The 23,011-nt window shown below is 48.7% G+C and overlaps 1 protein-coding gene across 2 annotated transcripts in view; it reads right to left on the bottom strand.

Moving 5' to 3' along the window:
- Positions 1–23,011, bottom strand: part of LRFN2 (leucine rich repeat and fibronectin type III domain containing 2) — a 192,250-nt gene that overhangs the window by 36,277 nt on the left and 132,962 nt on the right. Inside the window, exon 2 of one of the 2 annotated variants that reach the window (XM_082414113.1) lies at positions 12,827–14,251. In XM_082414113.1, coding sequence (XP_082270239.1) covers positions 12,827–14,226 — 1,400 coding nt within the window. In that variant the 5' untranslated portion in view covers positions 14,227–14,251. Of the gene's footprint in view, positions 1–12,826; positions 21,116–23,011 lie in introns of those variants that run through there. The other variant, XM_082414112.1, reaches the window with a different exon arrangement.

Below are 23,011 nucleotides of genomic sequence, written 5' to 3'. Positions count from 1 at the left end.
ACAGGGTTAATGTACCAAATAAGAGAATAAGTTACCCAACACATCTTTAAAACAATATCTAGAATGTAGTAAGGGCTCAGTAAATATAGCTATTGTGTGTGACACTCAAGGCCACCCTCTGTCTGCCCTCTTCCATCCTCTCTGAACAAACGTCTTATTATTTCCCTAGACCAGAGGGTCTCAAAGAGTGGCCCCCAGATGGACAGCTCAGCATCACTGGGAGAATGCATTAGAACTGCAGATTCTCCGACCCCACTCCAGACTGAATGAGTCAGGAGCTCAGGGGGGTTGGGCCCTGTATCAGTGTGCTAACAAGTCTGCCAGGTGATTCTGATGCGTGCTCAAGTCTGAGAACCACTGCACTGGAGAGAGCCTTTCCACCAGGTAAGCCAGGTGTGGTAGACTGAGCTGTTGGACCTGTTTCTTCACTTCTCTTTAATAAGATAAAACCTCCACAGCCTTGCCGTGGCCTGACGGTGGGTGATATGCATGCCCTGCTTGGCCTTGTAACTTGCTTTGGCCCATGGGATTTAGCAGACGTAATGCCAGCAGAGGCTTGATGTTTGCTTCTTCACCTGCCCACTTGCATTTCTGCTCTCACCATGAGAAGAACATACTCTGGATGGCCACTACACCCTACCTGGGCTCCAGAATGAGATACACAGAGAAGATCTAAACCAGACCCGGAGTCTGGAGCCCAGCCCAGCTGAGACCAGGTGAACTCCAACCGACCTGCAGACCCACAAGTAAGAAGATTCAATAGGTTGTATGCCACATAGATTTTGAACTTGTTTGTCACACAGCATTATTGTGGTGACACTGACTAATACACTGGGGCTCTCAGGGGTCCTTGACCAGGGCTGATCATTCCTGCCTCGGCCTCTTTATTGCTTCCACCTAAAACAGCTAACCCCTCCCCTCTTCCTTCCAAATCCCACCTACTCCCCAGGACATAGCTTATACCTCACTCCACCTGCTCCCAGAAGCTCTGCCCCATCCAGCCACAGAATACACCCCTCCAACCCAGGCATGTGAATGCACTTCCATTAGCTCATGAAAAAGCTCAAGTGGATCAAGTTCACCAAGCAAGTTCATTTACATTTTCACCTTTTAGGTGGCTAATTACTAAACTGAAATGCCCCTTAACTTAGTATCATCACTAGCTAATTACCTGGTTAGAAGGTTAAGTGTCTTATAGTTCCGTGTGATGTTTAATTTCTGAACAAGTACCTTCTTGACGATGCAACAGCAGTTAGTTCCCACATCTGGACCAGTACTCCCACCCACAGCATCAGCCCTGCAGCCACAGCACAAGTGGGAGCCCATCTTTGCAGCCCAGCCCCGCTAGAAATAGCTCTCTTTTGTAAATAGTTAATGAGCTTGTTCATGCATTTTGCATGTCTCCGTGGCCCTGCTTTCACCTTGGGCTGGCATATCACAGTCTGTGGTTTTGTGTGATTCTGCTGGCTCACCACCCCCCACCACCTCTGAGGCTCTGAAGATGATGGGCATTAATCTGACTTCACGTTTGGAACCCTTCTGTCACCTACGGGGTGCCCACTCTCGTCACACACACACATGCCAGACCACAGGCCTAATTGGCAAGAACTCAGACATCCCTCTCGGCTTCTCTCTCTGTCTCAGTGTCTCTAGAGATGAGAAAAGAGCACTCACAGAGTGGCAGAAAATCAGCCCAGATCAACTTCCTTCCCAGGCTGGCCTCAGCTAAACTACACACTGGCTACTGGCTCCCGGGATTTTGTGGGCAGGTGCCAAGAGACGTGGATGTCACGGACGCTTTCGCCCATACGGCTCTGTGGCGGTTGCACTCCTGCCCAACATCCATCCTCTTCTTCTAACTCCCCTGCAGAGCCCTGATTTTATTTGGGAAAGCAACATGCCTGAACAAATGACCAACTTTCTCAGACTCTGACGTGGACTGAGGAAACACAATGAGATGGAAGCAGGAGTCATTGGGTGGGACTTCTGGGGGACTCTTTAAAGGGGCTGACTCATCCAGAAGGTTGGTACCTGTCTTAGTTGGGCTTTCCCGGGAGCAGACTCTAAGATGAAGATTTGAGTGCCAGTAGTTTATTTGGGAGGTGGGCCCAGGATTCTCTGGAATGGGGAAGAAAGGCCAAACAGGCTGTTTCGCTAAGCAACTTACCCTTGTGAGCAATCTGGGCTCAGTCCTACTGGGACCCTCTGGGAGACAGCACAGAACATGCCTCAGCTGTCCTTCTTCTTTCCCCCTGGGGGAGGAAGCTGGGGTGTTAATCCTCCAACTCCCTCTGGCATAGGGTGGGGCTGCTCCTGGGGACGTCAACTCTCCTGCACTTCAGCTGCCCTCCCTGTGGGCTGGGCACACCTGAGGAAGTCCCAGGGGGAAGGGTCAGTGAGCCACATGTTAAAAGACTGCAACTGACCTAAGAAGGAGCTTCAGTCCCTGAGGTCCATGGAACTCCCATACCAGCCCTGAGCTATATCCCTCTGGAATTCCATTACATGACAGAAACAAACCCCCAATTTTGTCAAACCACTACAGTCAGATCTTTGCTACGAGAAGCACTTCACACTATCTGAAGATGCTCTTCTTCACGTCTTACATCTTTTATCATTTCACAACATCCTTGTGAGTTATTATCATCCCCATTCTGCAGATGAGAAGCCTGAGGCTCAGAGAAGGAAAGGGAGGGGGATAAGAGACCACGTCTGGAGCCCTGGATTCGATCCTCCTGGTATTAATCACTAAGCCTCAGCTGAGGGGTGAGAAAAATGACTCCAGCAACTAAAATGCACAAGATGCTTTTGTTTCCTAAATGTTTCACATACTTTACCTCTTTGGAGATAACCCCATTTGAAGGGGTTTGTATTTCAATGTTATAGATGAAGCAAAGTCTCAGAGTGGTGAGATGACCAGGGCAAGGTAGAGCGGGATGGGAACCCAGGTCTCCTGACTTCTTCCCTCACCAGAAGTTCAGAGACCAAACCCCAGCCGTGGGATTTACAGCAGCTCTGCCCACCAGTACCGCCCATTCCCTAGGTACAACAGCCCAATGCTGAACACACATCAGAGTCACTGGGGGAGCTTTAACGACACGGATGCCTGGGCCCCACCCCAAGCTGACTCAGGATCCCTTGGAGAGAGGATACAGCTCCCCATGGATTCCGGTGCACAGCTAGGCTTGGGGAACACTGGGGTGGTGGGAAACCTCAGGCTCCAGGTCAGAATGCCTGGGTTTCACACTTCCCCGACCCACAGTTCTCCTGGAGCTGTTACGAGGCTGAAAGGAGCTGGCTGCTGTGAACATGTTTGGGGGAAATTCTAGTTGTCAGATGAGTGTTTGTGTTTGGTGTCATTCTGATGGCTGCCACCACCAGCATGATCCCCAAGTCCCAGACACTCCTCAAGCCTAGCCCCTCCCTCTATAAACCTTCTTTGGTAATTTCCTGGTGAGAAATAAGTAATATCCCCACCCCCACCCCCAAACCAACCAAATGTATATAAAATTAACAAGGGACTGGTTCTCTGGTTCTCACTTACTAGAGGGGGAAAAGCCACATTCCAAAAGAAAGGTAGACTGGATGCACAATTCTACTCCCTTTACTCCTGCTAATTATTTCTCCCTTCGAAGATGTCATCAGACAGAACTTTTTGAGAATAATGAAGGAATGACAAGTAGAGAATTTAGTCACTTCTGAACAGGTGCCCTGAAGGTTTTTGAATCTGAGTGGAGTCATCTTCTTGTGCAGAGCAGGAGGGGCAGGATGATAAAGTGGTGATATGATTTGAGATGCTCTTGGAAGGCACCCCTGAAAAATTTCTCTCCTATGCACAAACTTGCTGTGGGTTTTGAAATTCCACCATTAGAGATTCACTGCTTTGGGTCTTTCAGAGTTTCCAATTGAACTGCAAAGATTTCTGAAAGGGGTGACACCTTACACCTTGATCTCTTAAATCTCTATCAGATTGTTTTCCCAGTTTACAGTTCTCTTAGAATAAGGTTTTGAAGAATGGAGCTGCAAGAAGAAGCCTGGAGAACAGGGACAAAAAGAGGGGGCTAAGAAAGGAAAGTGGATAGGCTCCTAATAACAATGAGTAATGATACGTATCCTGTACTTCACAGTTGACTATGAAAGATGCACTTTCAAATAGGTGATCTCATTCAGTTCATGCCACTGTCTATATAACATATGCAGAAAGGAATCTCTGTTCCCATTTTACAGACAAGAAAACAGAGACTGACAGTGATGCAGTGTTTTGCCCATGATCCCAAGACTAGTAAATGGTAGAGTTAGGGTGCAAACTCAGGTTCTAGAAGTGCTAGCTGCCTCTTTGTCGTCTCTATATTACTGGCAGTGCATTGTGCCTAGTTTTAAAAAACTACATTTCCCAGCCTCCCTTGCAGACATGTGTGGCCAAAAGAGATATAAGCAGAAGTTATTGGGTAGAGCTTCAGAGAACCTCCTCCCCTTTGCCCTCTGGCCCTTCTGCTTTTTATCTTTCCTGCTGTATAGAAAAGAGATGTGAAAGCTAGAGTGCCAGCAGCCATTTTGCACCATGAGGGAACCTTAAGAACAGAAACTATGTGCTGAGGATGGCAGATCAGAGAGGCAGGAGCTGGGCCCTCGGTGGCCATGCTTCCCAGAAACCCAGGCTAAACTCTCTTCCACTGGACTTCTCTTACACAAGAGACATAAACCCTTATGAACTTAAATCTCATTAGGTTAAGTTTTCTATTCATCCTAATTGCTACGGCTAGGCCTTAGAAATGTGGGGAAAGCAACTAAAGCTGGAAGAGAAAATCTCAGCAGACTCCCAGTGGGTTACCCCATCCTTCCAAGAAAAAGAAGTTATAGTTGGTGTCCCTCAGCCCAAGTCTCCAGCCTTAAGGAAAACTCCTTGAGATATCAGTGAGATGTGCCCCACAGCATGGTACCTGGCATTGGATGTAGGGCACCACATTTCTAGTCTTTGCTTTGTGGAACCTTGGGAAATCCACTCAATTCATTAAAGACTTAGTTTCACCATCTATAAAATGGGTATAATATTTGTCCTGTCCATCTCTGCTTGTGGATATCAGATTTCAATTGTCAAGCAATATAAAAGAAATTTAGAAAAATATAAAACCCAAGGCAGGCTGATCTGGCTCTGACCAGGGAGTTGCCGGGGATCTTTCTACCCCACCCACCCCAATTTCCTCCTTTACACCTTTTTTCCTCTGCCTGTCAGGGTTCAATCCACTGTTTCAGGAGAAGCTGAGATGTCAAAGAAGCAGCTGAGTCAAAGAACATTCCCCCTGCATAGGTGTCAGGTTTTGCATATGGCATGACCCTTCCTTTAGGGAGCACCTGTCCCTAGCAGTTTCTCCCCATATCCACAAGATCCCAGGTTCATCAGTAAATTTCCCTCCACCCCAAGGTGGAGAAGGCTACATTTTCATGGGGTAGGGGGGACCAACTGAGGTGTTGATTCATAAGATTCTGATAGGGTAGAAACTGGCTGAATCTGCCATTTTATTCTTTCCCCAGATGGGAAACAGAGCAACAGTAAAAAAAAAACAATGCCCCAACCCAGCCCTGCAAAACTCTGTGGGGTGGTTCAGTCTCCCCCAAGGTGGGGAGTATGTCTGACAATCATGGAAGAATATGGCATGGAAAGGGGGGGTCTGAAGATAATTGGGGGGGCGGGGCATGGAATGGCTACTATCTTCTACCACCTTCAGGTCTCTTGCCTCATAACCCCTCACTTTTTCTACACGGAGATGATGACAGCAGAATAACCTGCACAAAGACAAAGCTGCATCCTGGCTAATTCCACACTGTGCTATAGAAGTATGCTGGCTGTTCTGCTGGCCCTCCTGGGGACTGTTCCAACATCATGCCTGGAGGCAATTGTTTGTGAATGTCATTTGGGCTGCTAATGACATGCAGGGCACTTAACTTACCATGTCACGCGGGGGATGAGGCAGAGCTGGGATGGGCTTCTGCTTTCTCATGGGAGAGGGGAGGCCCCCTTCTTTCTGACTCCCCTCTCGCCATCCTTCCTCTTCCCCTCAATGACTCCCCCCCACCCCCTGACACTGTCCCCATTAATGCTAGCCACTTCCTGAAAGGGCAGGCCCTGGGGCAGACAGATGGGGGAGCTGGCCCTCCCCAGTCACACGGGAAACAGGCCAGGCCCCACTCGTGGACTGTACGTGTCCAGCATGACCCAGGGCTGCCGGCAGGGCTCAGCCGTGTGTACTCAGGGAAGGCAAATGGCTTGGGAAGTCAGCAAAAACCATTAGATAATTAGGGAGCTAATTATCTGATTTAAAAAAATAAAAGCGAGACACTATTTCATAGCCAAATTCAAATCCTGAGTTATCCATGGCTTGGAATTAGCCATGCCTCTGCTCCCCCTTCCTGGTATATAGAATAGAACCTGATGTTTCAGACACAGCTCACAGCCCCCAGGGCTTCTGTAGGCCCATGGTGTTGGTCAATGGTGACCTGTCAATGACGTGTCCAATCTGGCTGGACAATTGAGCCTCCACCAAGGTCCCTGTCTGTGGCCTCGGGCCCCAGGGCTTAAACCCCTATGAGACAGGGCACCCTAAACCTGGGAGGCAAGATGCCATGTGGCCCCAACTGGCAAAAGCAGGTGGATTTAGCAAGTGTGATAACCATATTGTCTTGATCATGGGGTAATAAGAAAACAGAGCCATAGACCATCAGGGTGGGCTCACTTAAGTCAAATGTTACAGTTAGGCTGACCACTCGGTATCCCCGGCGTGGAGTTAGCCGGGTTCTGCTTGAACCCTTCCGGTACTCACTACCTTATGGCAGCCCTTGTTTATTCTGCTGTTGGGCAGCTCTGATGTTCATTTCCATTCTGTTCAGTTCACCAGGTGTTGACTCAATAGCTGTTGTGGGCCAGGACTTACTAGGAGCTGGGGATACAGAGATGAGTAGGTATGACTAGCACATGCTAGAGAGGAAGAAAGACACAAGCCAAATCATTTTGCAGCCAGATGGAGAGCAATGAGGTAGGTACAGATGCTGCTATTGGAATTTTTTATTGTAATGGGTCCATGCCTGCTTTCGTGCGTGTGTGTGTGTGTGTGTGTGTGTGTGTGTTCCTCTCTCCTACTCATACATTCTTTGAATAAATTAAGGGATATATGACTCCTTTCCCAAATCCTGTCATCTCCAAGGTAACCTCTGCCCATCTCACAAGATTCTAGAATCCCATTCTCATCAACGGATCTCTGGATATATTGCCATTGGTAAAGATAATCTCTTGAGACTCTGTCATCCTGTATTAAACGTGTTACAGCTCCACTCCGACCAGCTTGAATGATTCAGTGATTAAAATCGTAACCTCCCATGATCTGAGCACTTCACCTCTGCTAACACAACCCAAAATTACAGGAGTCTTTTGGCAGCTCCATCACTTTGCGGCCATGATGTCCTTGAGATCAGCTAAAACTCTGAGCCGATGCCACACAAAATTCCAGTCAAGCCAGATGTGCCTCACCTTGAACTCATGCAGTTGAGTTTTTGAACCGAAAGAGAATACATATTTTCCGTGTCATTATCCATGTCAATAAGAAAACACACTGAGCAGTACAGAATGGGAGCAGGTATGGGCACAAGGCAGAGGCTTTCTCCCATGCTCACATCAATTTGTTAAGCACCTGATTACTTGACCAGTTACAAGTCCACTTCACCAGTTCACACGTCTCCATTTTGGCCCAAACACAGGGTGAGATTTTGTCAAGTGTCCTTTACAATTGTGATACGCTCTGTTTACGGCAGTGAGTCACAGCCAGTGGAAACTCCTAGGACGTTTTCCAACAGCATCTATCACCCCAGAGGTTCTGGCCCACTTCCCCCGTGGAGATGCATAGGTGTGGGGTCTTGTGGAGAATCCTGTGTCAGGAGGGATGTCATTGAGGAGGGCTGCCCTCGTGAATGACAAGGGGGCAGATTAGAAGAACTACTGGGTCACAAACTAGTGAATATAACAAAAAAAGAAACAGACTCACAGATATAGAGAACAAACTAGTGGTTACCAGTGGGTGGGAGGGGCAAGATTGGGGTAGGAGATTAAGAAGTACAAACTATTATGTTTAAAGCAAATAAGCTACAATGATATATTGTACAACACAGGGAATATAGCCAGTATTTTGTAGAAACTATAAATGGAATATAACCTTTAAAAATTGTGAATCACTATGTTGTACACCTGTAAAATTATGTAATATTGTACATCAACTATACTTCAATTAAAAAAAAAGAAAGAAATACTGGGTCATAGTGTCCCCTGAAGACAGCTGAATACTTGGGCAGGATTTGTCCCCTGGGAACCCATGCTGGGTCCTGGCAATCAGCATTCTTTGCCAAGGGCTTATAGCCATCTGTTGAGCAATTCTGCCCAGCCTAGCATCCTATGCTTTATGGGGTCTAGTCTTCAAAAGCAGACTATCTACCCTTTTCCCATTTTGGGCACTTCTCTTTCTGTCCATGTTATCTCAGGCCCACTCCCATGGGCTTGGGAAACTCAGCTAGTGTCCTCTAGTCCTGGGATGTGACCCTTGGGGTACATGTGATGTGTCTCTGTTGGCCTTGGTTTCCTCCTTGAGTATTGGTCTTGCCCTTCCCATGTTGCCTGGATTCCAATTCTGTCTCTGCTACTTTCCATGTAACACCTTGGGCAAGTTTCTTATATGGGAAGTGGAATAACAATAGTTCTCACCTCCTGGGGTTTTGAGAAAACTCAGTGAGTTAGTACACATAGAGCCCTCAGAATAGTGCCCGGTTCAAGTAAGCTCTCAGCGCAGATGTGTACCATTATTGCTGGCCCTGTTCTTGCCGGGGAAGGTGGAGGCCAATTGGAAACTGTGTGGCTTTGCCTGTGGCTCTTGTCTAGTCTCCCTGCAGCCTCCTTCCTAACCAGCACATTTGTCCTTCCTGCTATGAACATGGATTAAAAGCCCTGCCCTCTGTACAGTGTGTGCTCCTCTTTAATATTCATCTTTGAATAGAAGCCTTTCTGCCCCTCTTTTGTACACATCCCTGTTGAAGGCCGAGCATGTCACAGAGCCACTGTGCAGCCCACTGGTGTCTCTTCTTTCTTATGGGGACAATTTGCTTTCTAAAAATCCACTGTATCCTTCTTGGAGTCTCCCATTTGTCCTAACAGCCAGCTTCACTGTTAGGGTGAGGGCAGCACAGCCATGGTGGCTAAGTCTAGGCACTGAAACCAGAGGCCTGTGTTCAGATCAGTCCTGCCTCGTTCTGGCTGCACAACCTTGGGAGAGTTTTAATTCTCTTGGTCTTTTATATTTCTTGATATGTCCAGGAGATTTAAATGAGATATTTACTTCTTGGAAAGCTACATTGAAACCCACAGTAAGCTGGCAATAATGTTGTCTGGTGATTGCTGTTACTATTATCTGGCTACAGACTCATGTTGTCCTTTTTCTCTAAATTTTGGAAATCCAACTTCTTAAAGACTGAATTGCATATCTAACCATACTCTCCCCGTTGCTCGCCCAGGATGGCAGACAAGATAATGGTCTCAACTCTCACCATTACTGTTACTACAACCATCACTATTGCTAATAACAATAATAATAATAATTTGTATTCCTTGAACACTTACTATTACGTGCCTGCACTGTTTGGAGAGCTTTCCATGCTGCTTCTCTTCTAATCTTCAAGACCACAATAAGGGGAAATCTGCATTGTTATCTGCATTTTTTTCCCCTAAGATTTCTGATGTTTCCATTTACTTCATTTTATTGCACGTTGCTTTATTGCACTTTGCAAATATTGTTTTTTACAAATTGAAGATTTGGGGCAACGCTGCATTGAGGAATTCTATAGGGGATATTTTTCTAACAGCATTTGCTCACTTCATATCTCTGTGTCGCATTTTGGTAATTCTCACAAAATTTCAAACATTTTCATTATTATTATATTTGTTATGGTGTCTGTGATCAGTGATCTTTGACATTACTACTATGACCCACTGAATGCTCAGATGATGGTTGGCATTTTTTAGCAATAAAGTATTTTTTAATTAAAGTTTGTACTTTTTTTTAGACATAATGCTGTTGTACACTTAATAGACTACAGTATAGTGTAAGCATAACTTTTATATGCACTGGGAAACCAAAAAAATTCATGTGGCTCCCTTTATTGCAATATTCACTTTATTGCCGTGGTCTGGAACCCCACCCAAAATATCTCCGAGGTGTGCCTATATTTCTACCTATAAAGCTAGTGTCTCCAGGATCTCAATCACCAAATAAAAGCACTTTGAATTCAGCTTTGAGTGACTTCAGAAGCATACCTCCGACCCCTCCCGTGGCCCTCGGAGGGTTTCTGAGACCCCCAGGGAGGGGTGCCATCTTGGCAACCTTGGCTTCCTGCCACCTTGATGCCAGTATCTCCCCCTCACAAACTGCATGTCCCTTCATCCTGCGCCTTTGCAAGCCTCAGAGTTGGTAGCTTTTTGCCTTTACACTTTATATCAAATTCAAAACCATATAATAAATTCACAAGTGAAGAAATATACTTATTTTCAAAAGGTCAACCTCACAAGGTATCAAAGAAATGCAAATTAAAACAAGGTCCATTTTTCACCTATGAGATTGGCAAAACTGAAAGAAATTATATATTCTATAATTGGCAAGGGTGCGGTCAAAATGGGCACTGTCACCTTCCACCGGTGAGAGGATAAATAAATGTTTATATGCAATGTATAAAGGTTGTAATTTCCCCGTGAAACCAGTAATTCAACCCCTAAGAAAATATGCTAAGGAAATCACTGAAGTTGCACAAATGTATTTATGTACAAAGATATATCCATTGCTGCATTACTTTTTTTTCTTTGCTGCATTACTTTTAATATTGAAAAATGGAAACAACCTAAATGTCCAACAATAGAAGACTGATTAAATAAATTACGGTATAGCCAAATGAAAAGTACTTTAATACCATGGGATCTAAGCAAGCTACAATGCTGAGTGGAAAGAATTAAGAAACAAAAGGACACACTAGATTGATCGTAAGTATTGTTTTGAACTGAAATAAAACTTAGAGGCCAAATGCTCCTGGTTAATTTTGAGTGGTGGGATTACAGGTCATTTTCTTCTCTCTCTTTATCATTTTGTTTATGTTCCAAATTTTCTATAAAGACTATTACTTTCATAAGTAGGAAAAATATATATGCAGATTGTTTAATGTCATATATATATGAATACATAACATATATTGTTTAATTTCATATATATATATATGACATGCATATACTCCAGTTAAGTTCTAATGCTGTTTTCATCCTGAGAATGAAGCTGCTCTCCAGACAAGCCGCACATATGACGCCAGGTAAGGGAAGTTCCTTGGCTCCAGCAGCTTCCATGGGGCACCCACCCTCCATGTCATGGACTCCGTTTGGTGAATAAATGCCTTCCTCTCCCCACACCTTCCCATCCAGAGACCGATTCATCAACTGAGAAAGTCAGAGCTGGAAGAAACTTCATTGACAGATCAAGGTTCTTGACCTCTCTTGTACCATGGACGCTTCAGCTGTCTGGCGAAGTATATGGGATCCCCTCTCAGAATAATCATTTTAAATGCATACAATAAAACGCACAGGATTTCAAAAGAAACCATGCATTCCTTGAGCTGTAAGATTCTAGGCCATGTCTGTCATGTTTAACGCAAGCTGAGGCTGGCCAAGGAGGAAACACAACTGTGATCAGCCCCCGACCCTTCGGCCTGGACCCATCATCTGTGGGCGCCTCCCTCCCTCCGAAAAACAGGCAATTCTGTTGCAGCTTTTCAGTCTTAATCTCCCTTTCGATCAGCCTAGGAAATGGCCCTTTGATTATCACAGAAGGAGATGAACATCGATGTCTCCATTTCCAGATGAGGAGACTGACACCCAGAGCGGTCAGGACAGGTGGGCAGGATGATCCCACCTCTAATATTCAGTAGGCTCACATGACCTGCTCTGGTTAATCAGAGCTCATCCAGGGCTTCTGCGGGACCAACTGGGACATGGACGCTCTTCTCCTTCTAGGGCTGCCCAGAGGAAAGAGGATGTCTGAGGGTGAAGCCAAACCAAAAGAAAAATGAAACTTAGGGAAGCTAAGAAACTGAGAATGCAGGATGTTTGTGGGGCCTTTGATCTACCTGAGGCAGGTCCCCGAGTTTTCAATTACATGAGCCAACACATTACCTCTCCCTTTTTCTTTTTTTCAGCCAGTTTGAGTTGAGTTCAATTACCTGCTGACCAAGTCAGGTGCAGATTATCCCCATTTTACAGATGAGGACAACTGAGGCAGGGCAAGAGAATTAAATGACTAGCAAGTGGCAGAGTGATGATCTGAATTTTACACCTCCTGACCTTAACTGTGACTGCCTACAAGTCCAGGTGAAGGTCAGATTCATCCCTCCTTGGAGGAGTCAGATTCTTCGGCCAAGAGTTCTGCTCATTGTTATTGTGTGCCCTCCATCTGAGGCTCAAAACAGAAAGTTCTGAGGCTCACAGCCACGAGACCACCTACCACAGTCACGGCCCTGGGAGGTACGGTCCTCCGACATACACATCTCTTCGGGCTGCCCACGTGGGGTCCCCTCTCCTTAAACTTGTAGGTAATGTTCATTCTACTTCCTCTCACCTGCACAAATGGTGCAGTTTGTCCCCAGAATCCCACAGACACCTCTGGGGAGGTGGGGCATAGGTGGGAACAGCTCAAAACCCTCCCCATCATTTCCTCCTGGCCCAGCCAGACACCTCCCTGTGTTGTCGCAGTCCCGGGCTCACCTGTAAATCAGTACCTCATCGTCGGAGCAGTTGTACTGCAGCTGGTACATCTTCACCCGGGGGGCGGACTTGCTGACCGACCACTTGACCAGGGCCGAGGTGGTGGTCACATCGGACACCAGCACAGCCCGTTCCGGGGGGCTTTTGGGAGGCTCCCCGCCCCCACTACCTCCACCTCCCCGGCTGGTCTTGCTGGAGCCAGTGATGTCCGAGAGGCGGGACTTGGGGGACGCCGTGCGGCTGGTGCTATTGCTGAGGTGTGGCAGCTGGACAATGGAGACCTCCACTGTGGCCGTGGCCTCCCCGGCAGCATTGGCAGCGATGCAGGTGAAGGCGCCGCTGTCCTGAGACGTGGTGATGAGGATGTCCAGGGTGCCGTTGTCATACACGGCAGTCCTGGAGGAGTTCCCCACCAGGCGGTCATCGGGGGCCACCCAGTGGATGAGGGGGCTGGGGTCCCCGATGGCCTTGCACTTGAGTGTGGCCGCCTGGCCCTCCAGGACCAGCAGCTTGTGCGTGTGCTGGGTGATGAGAGGCGGTTCGCACACAAACTCCTCCTCGCGCACGTGCCAGAAGTAGCGGCCCTTGAGGGCCCCCGGGGAGCCACAAGTCTCCAGGTCATCGTCCCGCTCGAGCCTCCGCAGCCAGAGAAGCTCGCAGTTACAGTGCAGTGGGTTTCCCCCAAAACTAAAGGACAGGGGTGGAGCGAAGGGCGTGGCCGTCAGGGCAGAGGCCTGGGAGTGGGCGAAGATGGGGTCCGGGGGCAGCTTCTGCAGCCGGTTGGAGGTGAGGTCCAGGCGGGCCAGTTTCTGCAGGTCGGCGAAGGTGCCCTCGGTGATGTGGTCCAGCAGGTTGTGGTCCAGGCTCAGCTGGTGCAGGTTGACCATGCGCCGCACGGAACCCCAGGGCAGGCCGTGGAGGTTGTTGTAGGAGAGGTCCAGATCCTCCAGCGTCAGCAGGAAGTCCTCGAAGGCCTCGTCTGCGATGCCTCCCAGCTGGTTGTTGTTCACAATGAGGTGCTGCAGGTTGACCAGGCCCCGCAGCGTGTCCTCCCCGAGGCTGGGCAGCCGGTTGCTGTCAAGGTGCAGGGAGCGCAGGCTCTCGAGGTCCAGGAAGGAGAAGGGCTGGATGTGGCTGATGGTGTTCCTGGACAGTGTCAGGTCCACCAGCCCCGTCATGTTGGCGAAGTCCTGGCGGCCGATGTGGATGATAAAGTTGCCGCCCAGACGCAGCTCCACCGTCCGCCGGTCGATGTCAGGGGGTACGAAGAGCAGCCCCTTGGAGGGGCACAGGGTCCCCAGTGACTCAGACAGGTTCTGGCAGACACAGTACTTGGGGCAGGCGTCGACCACGGCAAACGCCATGCCAAACGCCAGCAGGCCACCAAGCAGGGTCTCCATGGTCTGGTCACTCAGGCCGCGGCGCCTGGAAGGGAGGGACACAAGGTCAGGGTCAGGAGGCGACTTCCTAAAGCCCTGGCCCAGAGCTTCCTCCCTCACACCCACCCCCTGCCTTGGGGAGCAGTAGAGTAGCATCTGCTCACGCAGGTGTAATCTCTTCAACCAGTCCCTCCAATACAATTCTACTTTTTCCTTTCTCCTTAGCTCTTATCACCTTGGAACAGACTATTTAATTACTTATTAATTATGTTTATGGAATATTTTCTATCTCCCTCACTAGAATGTCAGTTCCATGAGGGCAGGTACTTTTGTCTATTTTGTTAATTGCTATAACCTGCACATCTAGCACAGTGCCTGGAACATAGTAGATGCTCAATAAATATTTGTTGGATGGATGCATGGATGGATAATTCCATACCAGTGGTTCATCTAATAATCATTGGATTTGAAAAGTGTTCTATGGCTGTATTTTGAAGCGGTTTTGCCTTCTTAATTGGATTAGGCTCAGCATGAAATCAAATTGGACCAGCATTCCCTAAGAACAAGAACATGGACAAGGAAAGAGCTGTCCCTGGGAGATGCCAGGGTTAGTGGGGAACTGGCTTTGGGTAAGTTCTTCCCCATGGAGAATCCACATAGTGGGTGAATCTCTGGGAGTTCAGGGAGGTGAAGAAGGGGGTGGGATGGGAAGCCAAGGCATGGACTTCTTCTGAGCACTTAGTATGTGCTGGGTCCCCCGCCTGGACCTTCATATACATCACCTCATCTGGGCTTCAGGAACACCCTTCACAGGGAAGGGCTTATCTGTGTATATAAATGAGGACTTGTCCATGGCCTAAGAGCCTCCTTCACGTCCTTATGCAAAAGTCACCTTCTCACCAAGGCCCTACCCTCTGTGCACATCCCTCTTCCTTGCTCTGCGTTTTCTCCTTGGAATTGATCACTAAGTTACTGTATGTTTCACCTACGTGTCTTGTTATTGTTTGTCTTCTGCACTGGCAAAAAAGCCCCAAACGGTTGGGGCTTGTTTTTATTCACCACTGAATAAAAGTCCTATAGCACTGCCTGTCGCACAGTAGGTGCTTTTGTGAGAATGACTATCCAGGGAAGGAAGGAACAGAGCTTTGGATCAGGTCTTTGAATCTCCAAATCTTACAGTTTCATCATTATTCCATGTGGCTCTATTTATGTAGTACTAAGAACATCAACTGAGTTGGACTTTCGGAAAATCATTACACACTGGCTGTGTAGCATCACGCAGACCAACAGCTCTCCATTTGCCTTCTAGGAGTGCTAATTAGGGTTCTGCAAGGAAGGCTCCTAAGGCCACTGAATTGGGAAGCACAGCCCACTCTTGTTCACCCTTGCAAAAGCTCTCTATGCACTAGCAAGTTCATAGAAGGGTTGAGAAATTCTGTGGCAGTAAAGAAATTTGATTTAATGTTTAATTAGGCATTGCTCCTTTTTTTAAGCTAAATATACTCCTATTTTTTTGCATAACAACTATTAATGCCTTGAGGAAGTAGAGCTCTATTGCTCCCAGTTTAAGGAGCACAGATGCGGACAAAACAACTAGCTGATAAAAAAAAGATACATAGTAAATTTAAAAACCTATTCCAATCAGATATGACTTTATTGTGAAGATTTGAGTTCCATCACTGTGTCTCTTTAAGGGTAAATCTCCCACCTGAAACGCTTCAGGGTGAGATTTACTTTGCATTTTATCTGTAGTGAGTGTTAATCCTGAACAGCACTGTCCAATAGAAACATAATACGAGCCATGAATATAATTTTAAATTACATATTAAATTACATTTAAATTACATGGCCATATTAAAAAAGTGAAAAGAAACATGTGAAATCAATTTTGATCATGTATTTTACTTAATCCACTATATCCAAAAAATTATTTCAACATGTAATCAATACAAACAATTATGAAGGAGATGTTCAACATTCTTTTATTTGTACTAAGTCTTCAAAATCCAAGTGTATTTAACACTTAGAGCACATTTCAAGTGCTCAATAGCCTTATGCGACTATGGGCTTCCACAATGGACAGCACCGTTACAGCAGGTGTTACCTAAGTGTAGCCCAAGGGCCAAATCCAGCCTGCCACCTGTGTTTGTAAATAAAGTTTTATTAGAACACGGCCATGCTCATGTTTGCATATGGTCTGTGTCTTTTTTCACGCTACAATGGTGGAAGTAAGTAGTTGCAGCAGACAGAATATGGCCAGCAAAAGCCTAAAATATTTTCTGTCTTGCCCTTTACAGAAAAAGTTTGCTTACCTCTGTTCCAGAGGATTTTCTTTTCTTTACATCTTCTTCATTATGGTCACCCTCATTAAAAGCCTTTGTCAACATGCCTATTTCCATGCAGCTCTGCTCTGAGCTCCCATGAGCAAAAGCCCACCCTTCCAGTCCCTGCTCTCGCCCATCTCCTCCTTGAGGGGTACCAGCCTGCCCTGACCCAGGTCCCACCAGGCACATCCATCCCAGAGGTGTCTACATGTGGAAGCTTTTGTGCCACCTTCTCCATGCCCAAATGCATGGCCTTCTAGGTACATACTTAGCTGGGTGCTGATAAAGCAAACAGGAATCTTTTCCATCTGCCTTGACCCTCTTCTTATGTTTAGCACAAGGACAAGTCTTTGCAAGAGCTGGTTCTGCCCATTTCTCCACTTTCTTTCTCACGACTCTTTCTTCCTTTGTTCTTCTTGCTTCAACTACACTCAACCTCTCTCACTTATAACTGCCAGGCTTGACCTTCCTCCGGGACTTCCTCCAAGCCCTGCTCTCTTCCCGGCTTCTCCCCCGCCTCCACTCCTGCCTGACCAAGCTCCTAGTGCACCTCCAGGCTCAGCTTAAATGGCACCTGCTCCAGGAAGCCTCTCCAAAACCTTGACCAAAACAGACCTTCCTGCTATGGGCCCCTTAGCACCCTATACTTGTCCTACGTATTGCTCACCACACTTATACAATTCCTTAATCACTTACACGTCTGTCTCCCTAGACTAGAAACTCCACAAGGCAGGGAATTTATCTACCCTGTCCACCCATCACTGTATCCCAGCACCCAGTACCACACCCGACTTGTAGTAAGTGCCCAATCAGTATTGAATGAGTGAATGAATAAAATCTGGTGCTGAGCCAAGGGAGCTTCTGGCATTGTCACTGAGGTTCTGAGTTCTGTATCAGCTCTGTCCAGGGTTCACTTGGCTAATCAGCTGAGAAAACCATCTTCGTGGAGTGGCCTGGTCACACAGAAGCTTCAGAAGTATCTTCCGCCAGCCATCCGTGTGCTTTCTCAAGCATATGGCTCAGTGTGGTCATAGAGTCAGGGAGGTCAGAGGTCTCTGGCCACTTCATCTGCTCAAGGAGAGGTGAGTGGTATCTCCTACACCCACTGGGGACACAGGGATAGCCACCCCCAAGGAGGTCCCTTGCTAGTTAAGCTGTGTGCACGCGTGCCTGTGTCTATGTGCATGTGTATGTTTATGGGGGGGTGGGTAGGGTTCTGAAAGCCTCTGGCCCCTTGAGAAGGGCATCCTCCTCATGAGCTCTTGTCAGTAAACACCGCAGTTTCTAAGGCTCAGCAGCACTTTCCAACATCTTCCCATCGCTGCACACACAGGAAATGGTAATAATCATTGTCAAGTGCATCTGAGTCCAGAGCCGAGGCTGTTGGCGGCCTGTGGGGGTATCTTCCACTGTCCCTCCAGATCCTCTTTCTCCTCCCTCTCTGACCCTGCCCTGTGTCCTGGAAGGCTGACCAGCATGGGCGGCATCAGTGCGATATGGACTGACTGCCCTGTCCTACGGCATCCTTGGGCCTTTCCATCCCTGCCTCTGTCGCCTGCCCTCCGGCAGTGGCAGCAAGCAGGAACGATGCGGACACTTTGGGATGCACACCCTGCATGGGGCCCATGGTTTCAAACAGTTGTGCCCCTGTAAATTGTGCTAAACAAACCACATTTAAAAAAAGAGTTTGTTGAGGATTAACAAACATCTAATGAATTCATATCTGTGACATAATAGAGCTGGGTAAATATATTTTAAGTAATCAGCATGGGAGCTTACTGACAGAGAAGTGACTATTGAATCTTAATTAAAATTGTATTCTGAGAACCGTCACTTATTACTCTTATAGCCAACAAAAAGCAGCTTAAACCCCAAGTTGGGAGGGAGGTGAGGGGAACGGGGTAGATAACAGGCAACTAGTGCACACCTGGGGGGGGTGGGGAGGATCTCTCTTTTGAGCAGTGATTTGAACAAATGATAGAAAGAGCAACCCAGGTTCCTCTAAGCATCTCGGAATGGTGTAGGTGGTGGAGGGGACCACGGAGAGGTGGCGGATTAGGAGTAGAAGGCTGGTATCAGGAACAAAGAAGCAGATGAAAGCAGGCAGGAGGGGCCGAAGCTGAGAGAGGTGCGTGGGGATCAGAAGCGAGGCTATGAAATGGATGCTGGTATCAAATGTCAGAATCAGCCTTCATGGGAGGAATCCATCCGCAAAGGAGCAAGAGCTTGTCTGCTCAGAATGTCTATGAGCCAGGACTGGGGGGGAGGGGAGGGGCGAGTCAGGGAAGTTGCCAGAGAGACCAGGCGATGAGCTGGAGAGGAACAGAAACAATCCCCCCTGGCCCTGCAGTGCCTGGGAGAATCAGCATGTCTCTGGGGGTTTACCCAGGGTAGGAACAGTTCTCCTCCCTTCCTCCCTAGGTTTCTGGACGCGGTTTTCACAACAACTCTGCAAGGTGAGTGCTGCCACTAGTCCATTAAGATGCTCTGGTGTAATTGGAAAGAGGTGTCCCCACTGGGCGTCTGGAGTCCTCCTTAGCGGAACAGCCTTGTGCAGTGAGCAACCTGATCTACCGTACCTCATGGCCTGAGTATTGCTACCCCTGTTTTAACCACCAGGAAGTGAGGTTCAAAGAGACTTGGACCTGCCCAAACTCTCCCATCTCCCCTGAGAAGAATCATGATTTGAACTCAGGATAGTCTAGCTCCAGGCTGCCCTGAGAGTAGAAGAGGCCCCTCTAGAGGCTTCCATGTGCCTGGTGTACGTAGAAACCGGCTGCCTCTACCATGAGATTGCTTAGTAACCTGTGACAACCCAGCTGTTCAACTAAATTTGGGCACTTGTGTTTCCTGCTTGGGGATGGGCCTGGAAGGAACGCTGCTGGTGTTCTCAGAAGCTGAGGCCTAATTGGCTCAGAAAGACCCACCTGTCAGGCCCGATGGTAGTGAGTCACACACATACACATGCACGCACGTACACAATTAAATATACTGGCAATGAATATAGAGTTGTGGAACTAGGCTGGTGGTTTGTAATCAGAATCTCCAGATGGGATTTTATATTTAAAACCAAAGGAAAAAAAGAACGATGAGGACAGAAAGGGGAAAACTAAGGGACACGGCAGACATGGCAGCACAAAAGGAAATTTCCTGTTCCTTAACTTCATGTGGAGACCACAGACTTTCCTCGCCCTTCCCCCAGCCCCTGGCCCTGCCTTCCTGCCAGAACCACCTCGAGCTGTTCCAGACAGAAGAGGCAACATTTAGCAGATGGCTGGCACGATATATGTGATATCTCTCCACCCTGATTTCCATTTAAAAGATACCTTAGCAACCAGCCGAGGAGCCACCCGCCCCTGGAGCCTGTAAATCAAGTAAGATGCCTGTCTCTGCTTCAGGTAAAAAGAAATGGCCCCTCCAGGGTGCTCCAGGCCGACAGGAAAGTGTGAATTAATAAGAGGGGGAGGGGTTCGTATCTGCCAGGAGAGGCAGCCGCCTGCGTCTTCTTTCCAGACTTGCCCTCTCAGAGTACTTGCTGCTCCCCATAAATCACACCACTCAAGGCGAGCCCTGAAGGGACCTGCACAGGAGCCAGGGGACCGGAAAAGGAAACTTGATTTTCAGACATGGGTTTCCTGAAGGGGCTGCTTCTCTGATCTAGGAGTTGTCAGGTGGCGACCCTGCCTCCAGCCCGGTGCGTGGTTCCAGGTTGAGGCTTCCAGCCCCTGTCCTTGCCCCGTCGCCAGCACCTCCACCTCTCAGGCCCTTAAGAAGTAACAGTCTGGGGTTTCTTCTGAGGGTAAGAGAAATGAGTTAGCATCAGAGAACTGATTTTCTCCATCCCCCTCCCTGATGCTGCTTTGCACAGGAATCCTTCTAGAATCTCGAGAAAGAGGGGATGGGGGCAAGTTCAGTGGATGTGTTGGAGAGGGAGATAGCTCCTGACCACAGAGAGCTCCCAGTCTGATGGGGGGAGGCATAGCTTTTGACCACAGGCAGCTTCTATGTTGATGTTGGAGTCACAGCTTCTAGTTTGAAGGGAGAGGGAGAGACCGAGAGACAGAGACAGAGAAAGCCAGAAAGCCTGCCCTTGGAAGGTCCTAGCTCCATGGCTGCAGAAAGACACCCACACAGGATGGGCAAAAACATTCCCTGTGCCGTCCCCAGGCAAAGCCGGGGAGACAGAGGCCACATCCCAAATCCTGGGACTTCTTCATAAACTAGCTGAAAAGACTGGTCTTAGATAGCAGAGGTAACAGGAAAGAAAAGGGAAACGAAGTCTAAAACATCCAAGGGCAGAATGAGCCCACTTAGGCTCTGTTTAAACTTCTATTGTGCAAGGTAAGCAGTTGTTATGCTAAGTAAGCTATTAAGCTCAGAACTGCTTCCTGTCTGCTCAGTGACAGCACGATGCCTCCCTGTTAACACATCCACGATAGCTTTGATTGTGTTGCAGTGTAATTATGTGTTTCCCTGTTTTCTACCCTATTCACCTGGGAACCCCTTCTTGGCAGGGACTGTATTTTGTTCAGCTCCGAATCCCCAGTAGCAAGCCCAGGACGTAGCACAGAGCAGGCACCAGGCACATGTTTGATAGAGAATGAATGAATGAATGAGGGCTCCAGCATGAACAGCTGTACACCTTGGCACCTTCGACCCTGTACACGCCCTCTTACTGCAGGAGTGTGCTCGCCCCCGTCTGGGGCGGGCCAGCCAGGCTGGCGCATTCATGCCCTGGAGGACAGCCCCCCAACCAAGGCTAGTAAGGGGGGTGGAAGATAAAGACCTCAGCTTCCTCGCCGGTTGGGTGGAACGACTCCGAAGCGTGTCGTGCACAGACTCCTACGGGTCCCCAGTGAGACTGAGCCGCAGTGGCCCTTCGCAGCCGCCTGCTTCTAACACACCCTGTTACTGGCTGCCTTCCCCTCCCCACGTGACCTCCCACCCCTCTTCCTCTTCCTGGGAGTCCTGCGATCACGGGCCAAATAAGCCACTTACACTCAAATCCTTGTTTCAAGTCCACTTCTGGGGCATCCAGCCCAGGGCACACTTCCGTACAACTCTCGTGCTATAAGGTACCGGCCGAGCCTGGGCCATTGTGGAAACGTCAGACACGTGGGAATCAAACATGATGGAAAAGCCACGCATATCCTCGTCAGTGACTAACACGAACAGGCCGCTTATCGAAGGCAAGAGACCTTAGTTCCCACACTAATGATAGGTAGTGAGAGTTGACCGGAAAGTGGCTTCTACCCAACGTATTCACAACCAGGGCTGTGGAACACTAGCCCTCTTCTGTCTTGAGACACGTGTGAGCCAGGTGAGCGTTCGCGTGTGAATGAGGGAGGCCCGTGTACGGATGGGCGTGGAGCACGAGTGGAGGGTGTGTGTGTGTGAGGGGGGCAGGCGTGCCTGAGTGTGCCCGGAGGCGCCTTCGTGGGTGAGCGAGGGGGCGCTGCACGGATGGAGGCGGTGACTGGGGGACCCGCGGGCGTGGGGGAGGGGAGGCGAGCTGACTTGCTCAGCTTTGATGGGAACAAACGCTGTCTCGCGGCTGTGTTGTCAACTGCAAGTGCGTTACTCTCCATGGTCGCCTGTGATCCGTCCCTGCTTAGGGGACACGGACGGCCTACGGGGCTGGCGGCTCTCGGCATCGGTTCAGGCCCCGGCCTTCCGGCCGCTTTCCGCCCGTCGGCCTCCACGCCAGCCCTCAGCTGTGAGCGTGTGGGGGCTCAGCTTTCACACGCACAGATCTCTGCTTCGATTCGGTCATGACTTTCAAGACTTTTCTCTGCCATAACCCCCGTTCCAAGCCTCTTTTAGATTCTATCACCCGAAGCCTCAAGCAAGCGAGGCTCCAGCTCTGGGCACGGCTGGGTAGACCACCGCCTTCTTACCTCAGAGGCGGGATGCGGAGAGTGTGGATACACAGGGAGGCGTCTGCGGTGGACTCGGCCTTTCTGGTCCTTTCTGCCTCTCCCAGAGTCTTCCCCAGCAGATTCACAGCCAAGGACCCCGTCTTCGCCACTTTAGCGCTTTCATCTTCGCCTGCTCTAAACCACACAACACCCGCCACCGAGCACCCCGGCCCCTCTCTGGTCCCCACGCGCAACGGAGCAAGCGGAGCGCGTGGTCCCCTCCAGGACCCCGGTGAGGAAGGGAGAAGGGGGGGGGGAATTCAAAGCGGCAGAAAATCCAAAACTCATTTCCACTCGGCTGGGGAATGTTCACTCTGTGATTTACTCTCCTCATTATGTTTGGCTCAGGCTAAAATTAAAATTGGCTTTTCTTCTTCACGCCAACCAGGCTACAGGCTAGGCAATGGCTGGATAGCACTGAAGTTTCGTCCAGCTAGAGAAGTTAATTATGGGTTAACATCTGACCAGGATATCAGACTTGAAGGTCAATAGAGGTAGGGGTTGGATCTCCCCTCAGCAGACCGGGGCTCCCCGAGGGCGGGGCCGCGTCTCCCCTCAGACCGG

This window comes from Balaenoptera physalus, assembly GCF_965194825.1.
Source record: "Balaenoptera physalus genome assembly, chromosome: 11".
Lineage (NCBI taxonomy): Eukaryota > Metazoa > Chordata > Mammalia > Artiodactyla > Balaenopteridae > Balaenoptera > Balaenoptera physalus.
The sequence above is the reverse complement of the archived record's forward strand: the minus strand, read 5'-3'. Positions and strand labels throughout refer to the sequence as shown.